This window comes from Taudactylus pleione, unplaced genomic scaffold (assembly GCF_031769625.1).
Source record: "Taudactylus pleione unplaced genomic scaffold, aTauple2 ptg000326l, whole genome shotgun sequence".
NCBI lineage: Eukaryota > Metazoa > Chordata > Amphibia > Anura > Myobatrachidae > Taudactylus > Taudactylus pleione.
In genome coordinates this window covers 3,164,756-3,185,200 of record NW_028284727.1, presented here as the reverse complement: position 1 = coordinate 3,185,200, position 20,445 = coordinate 3,164,756, and the positions used below count along the sequence as shown (strand labels likewise).

General features: G+C 41.1%; 1 protein-coding gene across 1 annotated transcript in view; it reads right to left on the bottom strand.

The window, feature by feature from the left end:
- Positions 1–20,445, bottom strand: part of ENPP1 (ectonucleotide pyrophosphatase/phosphodiesterase 1) — a 151,739-nt gene that overhangs the window by 60,153 nt on the left and 71,141 nt on the right. Inside the window, exons 9-15 of the mRNA XM_088443096.1 lie at positions 18,421–18,530; positions 17,720–17,785; positions 8,776–8,848; positions 5,655–5,763; positions 4,174–4,305; positions 3,570–3,601; positions 2,202–2,329 (exon numbers count right to left, since the gene is read on the bottom strand). Coding sequence (XP_088299222.1) covers positions 2,202–2,329; positions 3,570–3,601; positions 4,174–4,305; positions 5,655–5,763; positions 8,776–8,848; positions 17,720–17,785; positions 18,421–18,530 — 650 coding nt within the window. The remainder of the gene's footprint in view (positions 1–2,201; positions 2,330–3,569; positions 3,602–4,173; positions 4,306–5,654; positions 5,764–8,775; positions 8,849–17,719; positions 17,786–18,420; positions 18,531–20,445) is intronic.

Genomic DNA, 20,445 nt, shown 5'->3' with positions numbered 1-20,445 from the left:
ATCTCATCATTGGGGCTGCCAATCGTTCCACAACCTGTGCCATGATCTGGGAAAAAGCAGCCCAAGGTGGCTCCTCTCCAGAGGCTGGTAAATTTTACTGCTGTGGTAACACCTTAAAACAGTGACTACACAACCCATTTTGTATAAAATCCTGTGGAGATAATCCTGCTTTGCAGGCCATACAAGACACCAGCACAGGGGCCTCTCCCACCTGTCTTTCAGATTCTTTAGACATAATAATTTCTTATGCAACAGAACTGAGAACACATGTGACAATGTTTCCACCCCAACTACCCCACACACCTGTAGCAGAGGGTTATAAGGAGAAATGGCAGTGATAGGTTGACAGACTGACAGTTATATAAATATAAAAGACAGTACCACACACAGTAGCTTTCAACAGTCACATGCAATGCATATTATATATATATATATATATACACCCCCTATAAGAGCATATGCACTCTAAGCTTCTAGTCCGCTACGAACAGCCTGAGCCATAGGAGGAGCTCTGTATGACCAGTCCGGTGGGAGAGGTATACAGGGAGACTGACTCAACCTCCTGAGTGAAAAGCCACCGAGAGCACTTGAAAGGGGTCTGTGGCTGACTTGTATAGCTGGAGGCTGGGAGAAGCAACCCAGATGTGGGAACCTTGAATGCCCGGAGTGAGGGTTGAGGAGGGGCTGCCGAGGAGAGCGAACCTCCCCTATGCTGTGTGGATCCACCCGGCTCACTGACATGGCCGCCGCCATTAGCCCCCCGGCTGTCAGGAAACATCACGTCCCGGTGGTCTAGTGTGGGAGGCAGACTACCCCGGCTCCTCACTACAGCAGTCCCCCTGGCTAGTCTCCATCGCCAGAGGACCACTGCCACTGGCTCCGGCATCAGCTGCAACCACACTTACCTGCATCACCATGCATCCCCGGTTGCAGTCCAGGGTCACATGCCCTTACCGAAATCACTGGCTTTACACCAGTGTCGCGGCGCCGGCGGGGGTAGATGGAGCTGGTGACCCGCGCGTCTCCTATAAGACGCTCAGCCGGTTCACAGCACACGCTACCTGCTCAAAAACGTAACAACTTGTCTCTGGGACTGCTCCAGCAGCCCCACTGTTAGTGCAGTGCCTTCTCGCACCAAACAGAATAACTGACGGCCTGTAGCCGGGGGCAGGGTATATGTGGGGAGGACCAAGGGCATCTTGGGAGCTCAGAGCTTGTTTTAACTGTTTGGTGCCTGGATACATCCACATACCCCAACATAATAGCTGTGGACCATATGGACCCCAAAGAAGAAATAGAATTTGGTTTAACTGTTCAGTCAATTTTAGGGCTCAATCCTAATAGGCGCGAGTTGGATCCTGCGAGCTGATCTCAGGGAGAACGCACACTGCAAATTATATTTGCAATCTAATTCCAAATTTCAATTTTTGTTTGTGTGCAGACCCATGAGCAGGTGAAAAGGTAGGAAAATCTTTATTTTAAAGGTGAAAATGTCCAGACAGGGCCCGATGCAGATGTGGGCACTAATGCAATTGCATCTGTGATCCTGTATGCAGCTGCTGTGTGAAAATATGCTACGTGGAGGTGTAAATGATGTGGGACAGGTGTGTGGAGGTGTAAATGATATGGGACAGGTATGTGGAGGTGTGAATGATGTGGGACAGGTATGTGGAGGTGTAAATTATGTGGGACAGGTATGTGGAGGTGTAAATGATGTGGGACAGGTATGTGGAGGTGTAAATGATGTGGGACAGGTATGTGGAGGTGTAAATGATGTGGGACAGGTATGTGGAGGTGTGAATGATGTGGGACAGGTATGTGGAGGTGTAAATGATGTGGGACAGGTATGTGGGACAGGTATGTGGAGGTGTAAATGATGTGGGACAGGTATGTGGAGGTGTAAATGATGTGGGACAGGTATGTGGAGGTGTAAATGATGTGAGACAGGTATGTGGATGTGTAAATGATGTGGGACAGGTATGTGGAGGTGTAAATTATGTAGGACAGGTATGTGGGGGTGTAAATGATGTGGGACAGGTATGTGGAGATGTTGTATTGATAGTAGATGGGTTTTTGAACTTGCAGATAATCTTGTATATATTTGTAAACACCCACTGTTCTTATCCACAGTCATTACAGATTCTCTACTAGTCACCAGAAGTTCAGATGAAAATAAATATATGATATGTCAAGTTACTTACTTTGCAACTTGCCATTTACGATCACTGTAAAAGTGAAGAGATTCAATTCTATCATTCTTGGCAAAGTGGAAACGTTTGGGCAAATGATGCTTCAGAAATGGCTTGAAATGCTGATCTGGTTTTCTGCACTGAAATAAAGGAAAACAATAATATAAGACAGGGAAAAAAAAGTCAATGTAAGTAAATAATTGCAAGAAAAATCATTATTTTTGGACGTTATTCAGGAAGACACTTTTATAAATTTAGCTGTGTGTCTCATCCTGGTTTTAGGTTTACTACAAACTTCTGTATACTATCCATGTATATAAAGGTAACTAAACAATGGTATATGTTACAGATTTTCAGAAAGTTTAGTACAAACAATGATGTTCTCTACAGGATAAACTATTAAGTTACTAGGTCAATGTGTTCAGTATGATTTGTTAGATTCTATAAGACAGATGGTAATGAAGTGGAAAATAAAAATCAGATGCAAAATACTGCTACTAGCACGTGTGTAACATATATTGATGGTCTTGTGAAACATACGATCTTTTGCAGCTGTTAATACACAAAATAACGTATGCTGCAACAGATATCAGGCTCATGTCTCAAAATCAAATATTATAAGAAGTATATTCCTATAATTCTGCTAAGTACATTATACAATGGGGTATATGAATGTGTGTATGTGCAATCATTCTCAAATTTAAGAGCTTAATGTTGTATTTTATAATATATGATCACATGCATTTATTTAAAAAGCAAAACGAAACATAAGTTGAGACTACATACTGTACAGTGGTAAGGATTACATACTCAAATGTTTTGCAAGTTAAAGATGTATTCTTCCATTATACAAGAACTCACCCTGAACTCAATGCTGCATTGGGACATACTCAAATTCATTGCATCATAGAACATTTGGGCATGTACTCCTTAAATTGTATTTGATCTTTACTTTCTACTTAAATATTGATTTCATTTATATCAGTCTTTATTCATAATAAGATATTATCTTCATCATTAAGGTATTAACTAGTATAGTTGAGCCTGGTAATATAATTTCATGTTTATGTAAATTTATATAGCACATTTTGTTTTATTTATAGTCCATGTTATTTTTCTGATGAACAATTATTTCAAATAAAACAAATCTTTTTAGTTAATTCAATGGGTATTAATGGGCAATATACATAAATATTGTTTGATTTGTATTCGGTTAGTAGATTGTTATCTTGCACCATCCATTACAGGTGCAAGCACAGCCACTAGTGGCCGGAGAACCCTTTATAGGTGGTTGCTTTGTAACTCTAGTGAATGTGTCATCTACAATTTTTGCAGCATGCAGATTCAAATATATTACACAAAAAATGTTCTTATACTTACTGTAAGGTTCTTGGCAAAATCTGCATAGTCAACTGAAAAAGCCAGACTGGACAGTTAGATGCATAATGTTTAAACATTTGTAGATACAAAGTCAAATACATGGATGTATGAACAGATCTGGTCATTTTGGTAATAAAAAACCTTTCCTGAAGTGTCCCCAAAGTTTAAGCATATGAAAAATCTTAAATCTGGAAAATAAATTAAAAGTTGGAATTAAACTATAAAACTATTAAACTCACATTCTGTTTAATTTAGTTTAGAAGAAATGCACCGACTGACAAGATTATACAGTATATAATAGTCAATCAGTTGTGATGATAAAACTAATCAGAATTTGCTGCACGGCATTTTAAAGTATAATCAAACACAAATGATAAAAATGATCAAAGTTCATGTGTACACATGTAGTCGGCATTCTACCAATGCTATTATCACATTGCAAAATGTAACACAGGAATAAAAAATTAACAAAAATCAATTTTTACATTTAGATAGGACTTACAATCAGTTTGCTGATTATTTCCCAACACTCAAAATAATAATTGCCTAGAGAACAAATAAAATATCACTGCTGTTACCAGCAGGTAGCGTGAGAAGTACTTACAAGAGAAATACTCATCAGGCACGCGAGTCGGCCTCAGACGTGCTGCTGGCCCCAGTACAACATCATAATCTTCAGAAGAGTTTATATACGACGTCAGATAAGCAATATTCTCACAGCGCGATTCCTCCATGCCTGAAATTGGGTGATAACATTATATCTCATCATATAAAGTACAGTCTTAAAGAATTTGACATGCACATGTGCATGAATGCAAAGGTACAATAGTAATTACACTTTTCTATACTATGTGAAATATTTAGACGATTGCATAAAAAAGATTCAATGCAAGTATTTAGGCTCAAACCATCTTATCTTCTTATACTATGTTATGTATAGGTGTTCCTAGAAGAGATAGAATTCTACACACATATTGTAAATTACCCCCCCATGTATAACTAAATCGGCTTTGTAGCTAGAAAGCCTCCTCATTCCCTTACCCATCACTTTTGTTTTCAAGGAAGGGATCTATTGCTGCAGCGCACAATCCTCCATCACCCCTCTAATGGCCACGCCCTCCCACAGGCCGTGATGGACCTTCCTTTCTCCGCACAGCTGCCTCTCTATGGTAGTAGTAATTTAGGGGTTCAAAAATCTCCTTCTGCAAGTGCAGAAAGATGGGGGGTTTTGAACCCAGAAACATCAGCTTCCTGTAAGATGTCACCCTGTATGTCTGTTTTGCATCAAAAAAATATCTCTATTGAGCATGTTTTGATGCAATAATTTATTGGCGTATAACCTTACTTTTCTACATATTGCATTTGGTTTTAGAGAAGATCTGTTTTGTAGTTAAGCCTGAAGGGACTGACTGGCAGACTCCATACTCACACATTACAGTGACATAAATGATATAAGGGGGGAGGTGAGGAATATGAGCTGCATGGCTCTTAACCACATTAAAAACACAGCTTATGCCCAATCAGCCCCAGCAAGATGATTAGGAGTTAGCAGCAATGCAAGCAACACACTGCGGTTTACTAAACTAACATCTTCCCATCGCTACCTAGAGCCCCGGGGGCAGAAGCATTACTATATATATATATATAAGAAATGTTTTAGGTGTTTTTTTCATTTCAATGTAACTACTAATTATAAAGCGATATTCTCTTTTGGCACTTATTAATTATACATGTGCCGCTGTGCCTCGCCAGTGCTGATACTTCCACATGAACCGACTGACAAGATTATACAGTACAGTATAAAAAATTACACAGCTGACTTTAAATCTCCTGCTGTACTGACATAATACCTTACTCTTGGACTTTAGCCAGCAGAACAGCGTAGCATTGGTGAGCTAATGTGGCGCCTGTATGGTTGACAAGCAAATTTGTTATTTTACGTATAAATAAAAATAATTTTACTGCACTTAAAAATTTTGTTTTACACGAACAGAGCATTTTATTATTTTTTATTTAATCCTTCTGTTCTGGTAACATGGAAATGAGGATGGTGTTACCAGCAAACACCGTCTTAATGGCACTTACCATGGTCTGACAGAAGCATTAGATTAACACATTTGTCTAGATGCATTTGTTTAAGTCCATCCATCAGCATTCCAATGATACGATCTACATCCATTAGAGCTTTTACCACCTATGTAGAAATTTGCATATCATTATTGCAGTGTAACAATATTGCTGGTGTCTTTCCATCAGTCATATAGAGAGACAGACAGACAGACAGACAGACAAGGTTCTACTATACATAAAGACTGAAGTTTAACAATCCTTATTAGCAATATAAATGTCCTAATATTAATATTGAATTCAACAGGGGCATCTTTAGAGAGGAGGGGGCCCGTGAGCATCCCCCATCACCCCGACTGACGCGGCTGGCCGGCCACTGCATAATCAGTAGACTCTGGGCACTAGAGTGTGTCCAGAGTCTACTGCGCATGCGCAGATTGCGGGGGGAAATGGTGCGGCCGCATGCTGCGAAGGTCATTTTCCAGCATTTAGAGCAGCGCTGAGAGACCCAACGCGGGACCTCGGAGAGGTAAGGTTTAGATAATATGGGTGTTGGGTATGCAGTGCGGGCGTCCCCTGGACCCGGGGGCCCATGTGCACCGCACACCCTGTACCCATTACAGATACAGCACTGGAATTCAATTTGTCATTTACATTCTTGTTTATTCTGCTTATCGGGGGCAAGTTTTATATAATCTGAGGCCCTGGGCATGTATCATTGTGGTGTCCACTACACAGCATGCATGGCTGCACACAGTAGATGTGCTTGGCCATTCTGTAGTGCTAGGTTACCCCCATCCTCATCCAACTTCCCGCATGCACCATGCAGCATCAGTTCACTATGAACATACCTCCCAACTTCTCGTGAGGTAGGACAAACCTGCGACAGATGGGATGTATGACTCTAGGAATGTTTGACCAGTGGCTCATGTAATTTCACATGTCCCATTGCTACACATATTGAATTGCCCATTGTTTCCTGAATCTAGTCCCAGGGCACCCTAACAGGGTTTGTATTCCATAACTCCTTTCTGCAGCACAGGTGTATTCATTACTTTATTATTTATATTATTTTAGTATCCCAATTGCCAGTTGTACTGCACAAACAATCACTGCCCTGTGTTACTATGTCAATTTTATTTATATTTCTCCTCCTCCATCACATTACTACATAAAAAGGAGATCCACAGCTTTCCTGTGCCTCACTGCACCTGATTAGCTGTACTGTATAGTAAGGAGCCTGGAGATTCAGGGCTGCACAAATAGGATAGTGCACAGGTTCCCAAACTCGGTCCTCAGGACCCCAAACGGTGCATGTTTTCCAGGTCTCCTCACAGAAGTGAAATAATTAGCTCCACCTGTGGATCTTTTAAACTGTGTCAGTGAGTAATGACTACACCTGTGCGCCTGCTGGGTTGCACTGTTTGGGGTCCTGAGGACAGCATTCCAGAAACTGTGCTCTAGACCAGTGATTCTCAAACTCTGTCCTCAGGACCCCACAGGACCCCACACAGGTCATATTTTCCAAGTCACCCAGCAGGTGCACAGGTGTACTCATTATTCACTGAAACATTTTAAAAGATCCACAGGTGGAGATAAATATTTCACTTGTGATTCTGTGAGGAGACCTGGAAAACATGCACTGTTTGGGGTCCTGAGGACAGAGTTTGAGAACTTGTGCTCTAGACCCTAGAGGGAAGGTATAATATAAAACAAAGATTCCTAGCGCATAACCTGACTACAGTAAAAAAATATTTAAACAGAAATCCAGTTCTCTCAGTATCAGTATAAAAAGTGGATTTATTGATAATTTGTATGATATTTCAAATGGAGGCACAAGTCTTGAAATACAATAAAAAATAGAAATAAATTGTCCTAATACCAGTATACATTCAAACAGACTTTGCAAGACAATACAGAATGATGTTTCAATGTAGAAGGTAAGGTTAGAGCTTTATTGTGTCTTGGATGAAAGTTAGATGTATCTGTATCTCTGGGCTCACAGCATTTGATTATACCGCTCACCTTATTTCATGGAATGCTGCTTCACCGCCGTCTCTCCTTGGCAGGCTGTTCAACTACCTATCCTGTAGAATGAGTAGGTGATCTTTATTTTCACTACCCACTGGTCTGGATGTAGAACGGGGTATTTTGCTGGCAAAACTAGCACTGCGCCAGAAGAGCACTGGTACTACCTCAGTTCTTTATTTTTCAATGTTTCGCCTATCATATAGGTTTCTCTTATGGATAGTAGAATTTATGCTGATACTGAGAGAACTGGATTTCTGTTTAAATATTTTATACTGTAGTCAGGTTATGCACTAGGAATCTTTAATGTAGCTATACTGTATGGTCACAGATCCTGGCAGACTCCATATGCTTGCTACTTTAAGAAAACAGCTAAATGGATCTTTTAGCAGTTGTGTAAGAAGCAATACAAGTTGCAACACACACAACTGTTGGCATGTCCATCCTCATTTTAGGATTATTTCTCAAAGAAATGATTGTTCTAAATGAACCAATGCCATTTCACCTTCATTTTGAGAAAGATAATACTTAGCCTCATGGGAGCTACAGTAGCCAATGCCTTCTATTGCTCACACCACAGCACTAACAGGCAGTGGTCAACTACTGTATTACAGACAAATAAAAGGACAGATGATAATGGGGTAAATGTATTAAGCAATGATAATCCCATTTACCTGTGTTTTTGCCAGGAAAGGGGTTACTACTGTTTTTCTAAAATGTACTCAAAAGTTGACCATGGAGAAATCAGAGATGGAGCCTTTGGCTTCTGTAAATAATGTTGCCGTTATGTGGCACTTAAGAGACGATAGGCTAAGCTTTTTGTCGCTTGTCCCCTAACACATAGCACCTTCTGAGGATGGTGCTATATGTACTTACACTTTTCTGCCACTGGCTCTCGATGTCATTGCGAATGCACAGTTCACCCACAATGAGATCTCACAGTTAACAGGAATCTTGAGCAGGCACATAGCCCTTAGCACTAAAAGGGAAATGTGTGGTGGACCCCTTGGCCTGAGCATGCTTCATATAACTTGTTTATTACGCAATTACCACATTGCAAAAAAAGTTAAAGTAAAGTAGGTTAATAGCAGCAATTTAGCATTTTACTTACTGCACTGCTCACTGGACCATATCTGTGTCCTGATGAATCTGGTTCTTCTAAATACAGAGTGTAAAAGTGTGGTCTAAATCAAACAGTGCCAAGAATGACACACACTTGTCAATCAATTTGAATTAACACACAACATCAATATCATCAAGGATTCAGCTGAACAACAAAGGCTATTCCCCAATACTTGTAAAGTTTATTATTTTACAGACTAAAGCTTGTTGCAGTAACATGACCAATAATGGCCAATCTCCCAGTATCGCACGGTGTGTGGCTGCAAAGCAACCTCACTGTCCGATAATATTTAGGCAGCAACATTTTGCAACAATAGCATCATAAATAACCTGTACACCTTAGTGAATGGCAGATAATTACTTAGGTTAAATATAAAGACAGGAAACTTATTGCAGATATACTGTACATTTGGTTTTTATAGGTTAACAAGTTTCTTTTTATTTACATCAAGTTATTTAATGTATAACAGCTATTAAAGATATACATTCCCACCCACTCTGTGGGATATTCTGACAGTTAAATCTATGAGCATTAAACCATTGATATCCTTAAATAATATAGATACAGTAGTGTTGAATTATCACATTAATTTACAATTGCAGATATATCCTTGCTTATAGGAACTGGACCTGTATGTCCCAAACATAGGGCCTGATTCAGAGCCGGACGCTCTGACCAGAGCGCTCGCTCTGAATCAGGGCCCACCTCCATAAATATGGAGCGTCCTCCTTGACGCTCGTATAGCTGTGGGTCACCACCCACAGCATATACGAGCGTGCAGGATGATGGTCGCGATGGTCTTGACCATCGCGACCATCGCCACTGCGAGCAGAAGCCTGCGGTTGAGTTTCTCAACCTCAAGGCCAGGAGTGATTTTGGCTCTATCAGAGCCAAAATCACTCCCACTGACATCACTAGTGATGTCAGTGGGGCCGGCTTCTGACGGTAGGCGTTCCCTCGGGAACGCCTCCGTCTCGCAGGCATGCCCCCGGCACGCCCACCAAAGGGGGCGTGCTGTCAATCAACATCGACAGCACGCCCCCTTTGATCAGACACTACGAGCGAAGGAGAGTCCTTCGCTCGTCGCGTCTCGCGCATGCGCACGACGGAGCTCCCTCCGTCGTGTGCATGCGCAGTGCAGACCATCGACCCACTTGCGAGCGGACAGCCGCTCGCGAGTGGGTCTGAATCAGGCCCATACACAGGAAGATGCAACCACTTAAAAGTAATAAACCGTAAAAATGGGCAATCCAAAAGTTAGAGACAATTGGTAACATATCTGGTATGAAAAGCACACAGTTGGCTGTTTTGATGCAAATAGATAAATAGTAGCTAATGGATGTTTGTTGTGTTGTGTGATTCCTTGATTGCATTGAATGTGATTGCTGTGTAAACTTCTAGATACAGTACACAGTGGGCTCAACACAGTTAGGAGCTAATTTACAAAAGTGAGTTTGTTTCATGAAACGCGCATACAAGGCATGAATACGCGAAACCGAGAAAAGTGAGATCCAATTAGAAGTGCCAATTTGCAGGACTCACGGCGAGGGTGTGCAACTTTTCTATAAAATGCGACCTGGAAAAAATGATGAAAAATATAAGGCCGCCAAAGAGTGACAACTGAGATAGCAGCACCATATAGAAGGCTGTTAGTGGCTATAAGTACTGGGGGTTCTTAAAAGGTGTTCAATGACTGATTTTTGCACTTTTTTTTATTAATAATGGAAAAATTATACCACACAAGTGTTTTACATCAAATTATAGTCTTTCCAGCATTTTGGAGTACAGAAAAATGTCTGCATATTAATTTTTCAGTGTTTATACAAGTTTGTAAAATGTTGGTATAAATACTTTTAGTTCCCATCTGCAAGTTCAAAAACCCCTCTCCCATCAATGCAACATCTTCATGTACCTGTCCCACATCATTTACACCTCCACATACCTGTCCTACATCATTTACACCTCCACATCATTTACACCTCCACATACCTGTCCTACATCATTTACACCTCCACATCATTTACACCTCCACATACCTGTCCCCACATCATTTACACCTCCACATCATTTACACCTCCACATACCTGTCCCACATCATTTACACCCCCATATACCTGTCCCACATCACTTACACTCCCACATACCTGTCCCACATCATTTACACCTCCACATCATTTACACCTCCACATACCTGTCCCACATCATTTACAACTCCACATACCTGTCCCACATCACTTACACCTCCACATACCTGTCCCACATCATTTACACCCCCATATACCTGTCCCACATCATTTACACCTCCACATACCTGTCCCACATCACTTACACTCCCACATACCTGTCCCACATCATTTACACCTCCACATACCTGTCCCACATCATTTACACCTCCACATCATTTACACCTCCACATACCTGTCCCACATCATTTACACCCCCATAAACCTGTCCCACATCATTTACACCTCCACATACCTGTCCCATATCATTTAACCCATTATTGAGCTTTTTTTTAGAAAACTGAAGCTGCTCATCCACTAGCAGACCTCAAAACAACTGCACGATTACGACATTGTAATTGTGTAGCCGTTTGTCAGTCTGTGATGTGCTTTCACTGAGCGAGCAGTCGTTTAGTGTAGGCACATCAATCATCTTCAAACATGCTGAACCTGACGGTAACGTCAGGTTGTCCAGCATGTTTGCCGATGATAGATGTCTAAAAAAACCAGCAAGAGTGCGCATCGCTAGTCGTTTCAGACATTTTTTAAACAATCTGCAAATGATTTTCAAACAATTATCGAACGATAATGGTTCTCGATGTTACCGATGTTTACGCTATCTTACGTACTGATCAGACTGTTAGTAAAGGGAGATGGGTGGCTTAATATGGGGCTGGGCGTCTGCATCTTGTGCAGCGGTCTCAGTGCGTATGCATTGATTAGCATATTCTCGCAGCGGACGGATGTGTGTGTCTGCTAGCATGCGTTCCTTGCTGAATCAGACCCTGTGTCCTGACATTTTTACCTTACAATAAAAGATTTTCCCTACCTTTTCACCTGCTCAGGAAGGTACAGACAAAAAACATGAAATTCCTCTGAAAATCAATGCGAGTTTGGATTTGGATTGCAAATGAAATTCGTAGTGTGAGTTCCCTGTGAGAACGACTTGCAGGATCCTACTCGCACCTAATTGAACTGAATCCTAAGTGGTAAATTTATTAAAGACTCTAAAAAGGAATAGTGGTGGTATTACCCATAGCAACCAATTAGTCTGTCGTTTGAGGATGCATTTTAAAAATGATCACTAGAATCTTATTGGTTGCCATGGGCAACACCTTCACTTTTCATTTTTAGAAGCTTTAGTAAATCTATTACAATTATGTGCTTTTCAGACAAGATATATATTTAAGCAGTTTGGATTGGCCACATCATCTACTTACAACAGAGATCTTACATTTGTACAACTTAGTGCCTATAAGTGGTTGGTTGCTCCACCTTTTGCATATTTGGGACATACAGATCCAGTTCGACTAGGCAAATACATATCTGCAAATGTGATGTGTTATGTTTCAGCACCATCTATGTTAGTTAAAGATTGTAAATATGTATGTATGTGTATATATATATATATATATATATATATATAATCACGGCTGATTGTTTAGTTCGGATTATCGTTTATTATCTTTTTTTATTAAATGTGTGAATGTTTCCTACCACAGCACTGATATTAATGTTTTTTTCATGTCTCAGAGGTGACATGTGCCGGCACATACAAAGGAGCATCCCACCACTGGCACACCTGATGTCATGACGTCAAACAACAAGCGCCAGCTGAGCAGGAAGATGGGTGGTGGACGCATCCTAATTACTAGGTAGCAGTGTGCCTCTCAAGGCACCCCACAAGCTGTTACTCATTCGGGCTATAACAAATCAAGACAGAAGAAAAGATTTTATTTTTCATTTAATATGGTGAAAAAATTAGGGTTTGGGGAGTCTTGTATTAAACTAAGGTTTATTTTAAAAATTGTGTTTGTGTTTAGATTATTCTCCTAGCATAATTGACAGGAGTCTTTGAGACTTTGGTATGTAATACAGTGACAATTGGTATAGCAAAGCTACCACTCCAGCGGTTAAAATATTATCCAAAACTGTGACCTATAACACCCAAGGAGGGCAGGAAGGGAACCAGGACTTTCAGGACAAGACTGGTAGTCAATTAAAAAAACGTGGGAAAGTTGATCAATGGGTTTTCCCCTAGTATAATGTTTTAATTGTACAAAGTACACTTATTATTTGGTTATTCATATTTACACATAATCCATGCATTTAGAAATAATGAATCAAGGCCCCCATTTAGTAACGAGTTGTATCACCAAAACGAGTGATAAATATCACTGTATATGATAAATGGTGCTCCAGCCAATCAGCTCCCAACTGTCAACTGTTAGAAAAATTACAGTTGGGAGGTGATTGGCTGGAGCAGCATTTATCATACACAGTGAAATGTATCACTCGTTTTGGTGATAAAACTCGTTCGTAAATGGGGACCTAAATGAGGCCCCTAGTCTCATCCTACCAGGTATCCTTTGTATGTCCACAGATAAATTCAGTTTTATATTATTATCCTACATTTATAGGACATCATATGTGTGTAGACCTATACAACAAACCAGTTACAATTAAACTATTTACATTTAAGTGGTTGTGTTTTTAAGAGGAAAAGACTGAGGGGCCTATTCATCAACACTAAAATAAAGTTTTTAATGCCCTTTTCCTTAATTGACGTTATTTTAGTATTCATGAACACACTTAGCACAGGAGATATCACTGATATCTCCTGGTTAACTCCTCCTGCGTTAATTTCCACTCTCCCCATACATTAGTATGGGGATATGGAAATTATGGTATTCATCAAATTCCGAAAATTATGTATTTTTGGAATTTGATTGAGTTACTATTCGCCACTGTGGAGGCTTGCGAATAGCTGGTAACACTTACCTGTGTCAGCGTGGACACGTCCCCCGGCGTCTCCCTCCAGCACTCTGGTCAGCCCTCTGGCTCCGGAGGCTGGTCTGACAAGTGTTCTCCCAGCAGAAAACAAAGTTTAGAAAAAAAAAACCTTTTTTTTTCTAAACTACTGTGGTCTGCTGGGAGAACACGTGTTAGACCAGCCACCGGAGGCGCTGCAGCAAGCAGGTAAGTGCGAGGACGGAGGGAGGTGGGCGGAGGGGGGGGCTGGGGGGGACACACAATGACCGCAGCTGTAGGTAGTGCTGCGCATGTGCTTGGTTTACGAATGTAACAGCGCATGTGCAGCACGGATTCCAGCTGCGGTAATTTAGTGTAGATAGGGATAACTATCTATTTCCCGAAAAGCTGTCATCGCAAAAATGACAGCTTTTCGGAATAGATAGTTATGGGGAGGAGGAATGATGAGTTCCTCCGGTAATTAGGTAGAACTCCATGCAAGTTCTAAACCTAATTACCACCAGAGAAAGTTTAGGTATGATGAATAGGCCCCTAAACCATGAAGTAAGATTCCTTTGAGACTGTTTAATTGTCATTCACATTTGGGGGGTGCATTGGGGTGGGCTGACAGAAGGATCATTCACATTTATGATTGGCAGTACACTGGAGACATGGATAGTGCAGGGAGAGCACAAGAAGGAGCTTACAGACTTAGGCCGGGTACACATCAGAAGGATGTGTATCTCGGTCGACGTCATGACTGACGGAGCGAGATGTCAGTTGGCCGTGAACATTGAATGATATAGCACATGATCGCGTGCTATATCATTCATGGCCGCATTCAGCAGATGGTGCGAGGTAGTATGTGCACATCAGACATGTCAGACATATGTGCATACGAGGTAGTATGTGCACATCAGACATATTATATGTCGCTCCAATCCACAGGATCGGACAACATGTCTGATGTGTACCCACCCTAAGGGAGAGATTTATCAAATCTTGGGGAAAAATAAAGTAGAGAAGTTGCTCATAGCAACCCATCAGCTTCTAACTGTCATTTTTCTAGCACAGCCTGTAAGACGACAGTGATTGGTTGGTATGGGCAGCTTCTCCAGGTAAACAGGGAAGAAGGAGGCAGGAAGAAGGAGGCAGGTGGGCAGAGAGATGAGAGCTAAGAAGGTGAAAAGAGCGGATATAAAGAGTCTATCTATTTTATCTTTTATATGATGTATTTATGAAAGCACCTATAGTGTTGATGCATTGAAATCTATGACATACAGTCATGATGGCTTGCTTCACTGATAGTGACAGCTCTTTGGATCTCATATTGAGAGTCGACAGCAACTGATTCCAAATGCAAATGTCACACCTAGAATCAACTCCAGACCTTTTACCTGCTTAATTGATAATGAAATAATGAGGCAATAGCCCACACCTGTCCATGAAATAGCTTTTGAGTTGATAGTCCCATTACTTTTGGCCCCTTAAAAAGTGGGAGGCACATATAGAAACCGTTGTAATTCCTACACCGTTCACCTGATTTGGATGTAATTACCCTCAAATTAAAACTGAAAGTCTGCAGTTAAATCACATCTTGTTTGTTTCATTTCAAAGCCATTGTGGTGGTGAATAGAGGCCAAAATATGAAAATTCTGTCAATGTCCCAATATTTATGCACCTGACTGTAATAAATACAACGTGCACACACAAATAAACAGGCCACGAACACCGGGAATTACAGCACTGCCAGGAGCAAGGACACTCCGGGCACCTGTATAGGATGCAGGGTGCGTGCCCAGAGCGTCCAAAAGGACATTCCAAGTGCCCTGAAACTCAAATGCAGGAGCTGTAGTGCAGTGATGGTGCCACTCCCAGGGATGTGCTCCATCGGTAATGGCACTACTTGCACACCCCTATTTAAGGCTGTGTGTGTATGTTTGTGTGATATATGCAATGAGAATTAGGGTCTGATTCTGAGGTGAAAGTAAAGCAATAGAGAGTAATACTCCTTTTACACCAGAGCTAAAACCCGGGTTTTTGAAGGGTTAAATCGGGCAGCTCCCTGGTGTAAAAGGGCAGAGGGTTGGATCGCCGGGTCGAGTGACCCGGCAATCCAACCCAGATAACTAGCAGGGTTTAACACAGGTGTAGCCCGTTAAACCCTGCTATGAGAACCGCGCACTCCGGGTCACGATGACCTGGAGTGCACTGCTGGCCGGCCGATTGGTCCGGCTTCAGTGGCGCTTGGCGATGACGTCATCTCCAAGCGTCCACTTTCACTCCGCAAAAGCCGGGTCCATGCAGACCCGACTGCGGTGTGAGCGGCACTGACTCAGGAATATCCCGAGTCAGCGCCGGCAAAATTCCGGGTCTGATCCGGATAGGAACTTTGTTCCAACTACGGGTCAGACCCGGAATTTAGGTGGAAAAGGGGTATTAGTAACTGTGCACCTTGGTAAAACCATGCTGCACAGGTGGGGCAGATGTAAAATGTGCAGAGAGATTAGATTTGGAAGGGGTATGTCCAAACTGACATCTAAATTAGTGTGTAAAAATAAAGCTGTCCAGCATTTGGGCTACATGCAGCAGCCGCCCATATTTACCCTAAATGCAAAAAAAATACATGTATTTGCACCCCTTGTAGTGCAACATGGTTTCTTCAGGTGAACTGTTACTTGTTTTGTTATTGTTTACCCCACACCTCAGAATCATGTCCTTAATGTTTTCCGATTAACATATTCATACCTAACAACTCTGTGATATTTGAAATCGGGCTAGCTTGCAACTGTGCACCAGACACGCATCAATAACGTGGCCATACTGCACTGGGGAATGGCCATGAGACGACTTCTGGGTCCTAACAGTCTCCTAGAGGCTTGTTCAGCAGCACCTGAAAAGAGCTGTACTGCCCCTGGCCTCACCCCTAATAATAGCCATTGGATAAAACTATCTGCTGCAGTGCACACCTCTCAACTGTCCTGGATTCAGACCAAAAGAGGTCATTGCTTATCACTGAGTTCTGATAGCATCACTTCAGTGATTGTTTGCAAAATCTGTGTATTATATGGCATAATGCCTGACTTACTGTACATTATTAAGGCTATCAAAAGATACAAAAGACTGTCTTCCATGCATTGCTGCGGTACTCCTTGGTGACTTATAAGATCTGTGTTAATTTACAAGAATGTGTTATTCCTTATAATACACAAGAGTTCCTAATAAACTCTGGAGACATACAGTAGGAGCTCACAATTATAAGCAATATCAGAGCTCACTGTCCATATAAGTATTTGTTACAGAAGTATATACATATATTACCATTTAAATATAATACGTTAGCTATTACACTGACTATACATGTCTGCACACAATGCTTATAATTTCTAACACCAGAACTATGATAGTGTATAGCATGATAAGCCCCTTAATACAGAATGGTCATTCAGAGCCACACCAAACAGGAACCAGCATGTGGTTCATCTTTTGTCAAAGAATGCTGCTGGAGATGATCCATTATGAGAGGAAAGCATATGCAAAAGCCAGCTAGTGTAGCTCTGTGTGGCAGTTCAGTAGTTTTTGTGTATATTAACAGCAGACTTGGCCAATCAATGGTTCTCGAGCTGTTGTGGGACTATAAGTCCCAGCATGCCCTTCCAGCATCTGGGTATCAGAATATGATGAGACTAGTTTCACAAGCCTTATAGCCACAGATTGTTTACTTATGGTACTATAGTTAGAGTGCAGTGTGTAGTATACATTATAACTGAGTTGATAGTGTACAGTATTGTAGAATAGTGTTATAATGTTTTCTTTACTATAGAGCAAAAGGATATGAGACCTCACACCTTTGAGTTTTGAAGCCATATTAGACCATTATTAATATTTGACAGTAGATTTGAAATATACTTTATTTTCCATTCCCTGAATTGCAAAAAAAAAATAAAAAAATCACTTACCTATCGTTTGCGGGTAAACGCAGCCAATTAAGCACAGACATGACTCTAGCTTCAAAAGAGACTGAGCTGCAAAAAGAAATGCATTGTATTATATATAATCATACAAGTGGAATAAAACATTATTCTGCCATTACACAGGATCCTCATAGAATACTAATAACTGTATTGTGCTTTTTATATCAAAATATGTTTTCAGTAATTTTTTACTGTTTTTATGCTATTTCTTATTGTAAAACAGTCATTCATAATATTAAAAAGCCAATCTAAGAGTAGGGGGATTACTCCAACACTGCATGTTTGCAGTTCAATATTTGCCACCGCTATATCTAGTATCCTAACAGCAGATGGTAACTAAAGTTATGGTTTAAATTATTTTTTATAGTATTTTTAAATAACTTTACTTTGTAGCAAAGCTCTCTATAGCAGATGTAAGCAATACTGATGTTGGAAAATAATTCATGTCTATAGGGTGTATCCATTTACTAATTTACACATAACTTCCATAATTCACCCAGGAAAAATAGGGACAAAATAATACTACATCCAATCAATCCAAAATATTCTCCCACTTCACACAAAACACGAGCTAATCCACCTTACCACTGATGAGGTATATTGGGAAATGTGTATATTACAATTGGAGAGCAAGATTGATACAGAATTACAATCTACAAATATATTGCCACTTTTTAATTAATTACCTATTGTATTCTTTATAATAGGTTGGATAGGTTCCATTAATCTTAACATCTGATCCAGGCCAGAAAAAAGTTGCGGCCTTTAATCCTTGATTCATTGCTGTTATCCATACCTATAAACAGAGTATTTGGTCAGTGTAACTGGATATTCTCACCTAAGTACTCTTCCACATCTGGCATTGTACAATAAAACAGCCAAGGAGATGTGTGAATTGCTACAATCTTTACTGTACTTTAACCTTGCCAATCACTGTTGTCAGCTATGTTGAAGCGACCATCATAATTAGGGACTCTACCCACTGTATTGTGTTACTCCTCATGCCAACCATGACATGTGCTGGCTCACAATCACTCTTACAGCCTAGGAGGACAATCCATTGAACCCCAACCAATGGATTTTTATTTTTATCCTGAAGGGGTCAAGATAGGTGTTTATTGATAATTGTGAATGTTGGTGCACTGTTGTCTTATATTTCCTTGACAGAAATCCTGAAAACATGACCTGTTGGAGGTACTTGATTACTAGAGCAAAAAAATCATGGTTTAAGGTGCGTATCCACTACCCGATTTTACCAGACAATTGAACGATAACGATGTCATTATCGTTCTATCGTTTGAAAAACGGGCACAAATCGAGCAGTTTAATGTGAAAAGCAATGCGTGCGCTGGTCGTTTTTGACATCCATCATCTCCTGAACATGCTGGTCAACCTGACGATGTGGTCAGGTTGCCTATGTTCGGGGATGATTGATGTGCCTACACTGAACGACTGAACGTTCAGTGTAGGCATAGCACAGACTGTGAAACGACTGCACGATGACAATGTCGTAATCGTGCACTCGTTTCATAGACGCTAAGTGGTTACGCACCTTCACAGTACAGTTGGTTTATGGCAGATGCTTTCCTACAAATCAATCCAACACAATGAGTGTGTACTGCTGAGTAGTCCTGCCAGAAGGCAAGAGATATGCAGGGTGGTAATATTTTTGGGGGACCATTTACTGGACTGTTATAGTGACAGAGATGTAGCAGCTGCGCACCCTTCTTACCCTATGCTACTGACCACATTACACTAGAGATTAAATAATCTACTGAAAAATCCTAAAAAAATAAAATAAAAATTATAAATATATATATTTGGAACCCCGTGCAAATGGGGCTTCACTGTTCTTCCACTGAACCTCACACAACCTCAGAAGAGCAGAACAGTGGTCTTAAGGTCCCCATACATCAGGCGTCCGATATCACGATCGGAACGTAAATGTCGATCCGCCGGTCGGAAATGCAGAACGGTAGCCATCGATGTTCCACGATCAGTCGCAGAATTGGTGAAAATCTACATGCTAAATATCACAGATGTGCCAATGAAGATCATTTTTTTTATCGTGATCGGTATATCTGTGAAATCCAACATGTTGGATTTCAACCATCCTGCGATGCCGGGTTGCAGGATAGCAGGAACGTAGCAATCTGATGCTGAAGTATGGGGGCCTTTATAACTACTGCACCCGTCTGCCCTTTTCACCACTGCACATGGCTTCAGGTGACCTCTCAGACTGTGCATCTTCTCAGAGTGCATTGCTACCCACCAGTGAAAAAATGCTATCAGTGACTTTCTTTCAGAACTCCTGGATCCTGTCATGAAACGTGGTCTTAGCCGCCCATACAGAGTTAAACATTCATTCATTTCTGTGTCTAAAGGCGCACATCCACTAGCAGATATTAATGAGCGATTGCACGATTATGACATCGTAATCATGCAATCGCTCAATAATCGTGCACAATGATGTCGGAAACGACCAGTGATGCGCGCTCCCGCTGGCAGTTTCCAACATCAATCATCTGCTGAACATGCTGGTCAATCTGCCGATAACCACAGATTGGCCATGTTCAGGGATGATGGAGGGTGCCTACACTGAACGACTAATCATTCAGTGTAAGCACTGCAGGGGATGGGGAATGACTGTACGATTACAATGTTGTAATCGTAGAGTCGTTACCCCATGCCGCACACAGACCGTTTGCTGT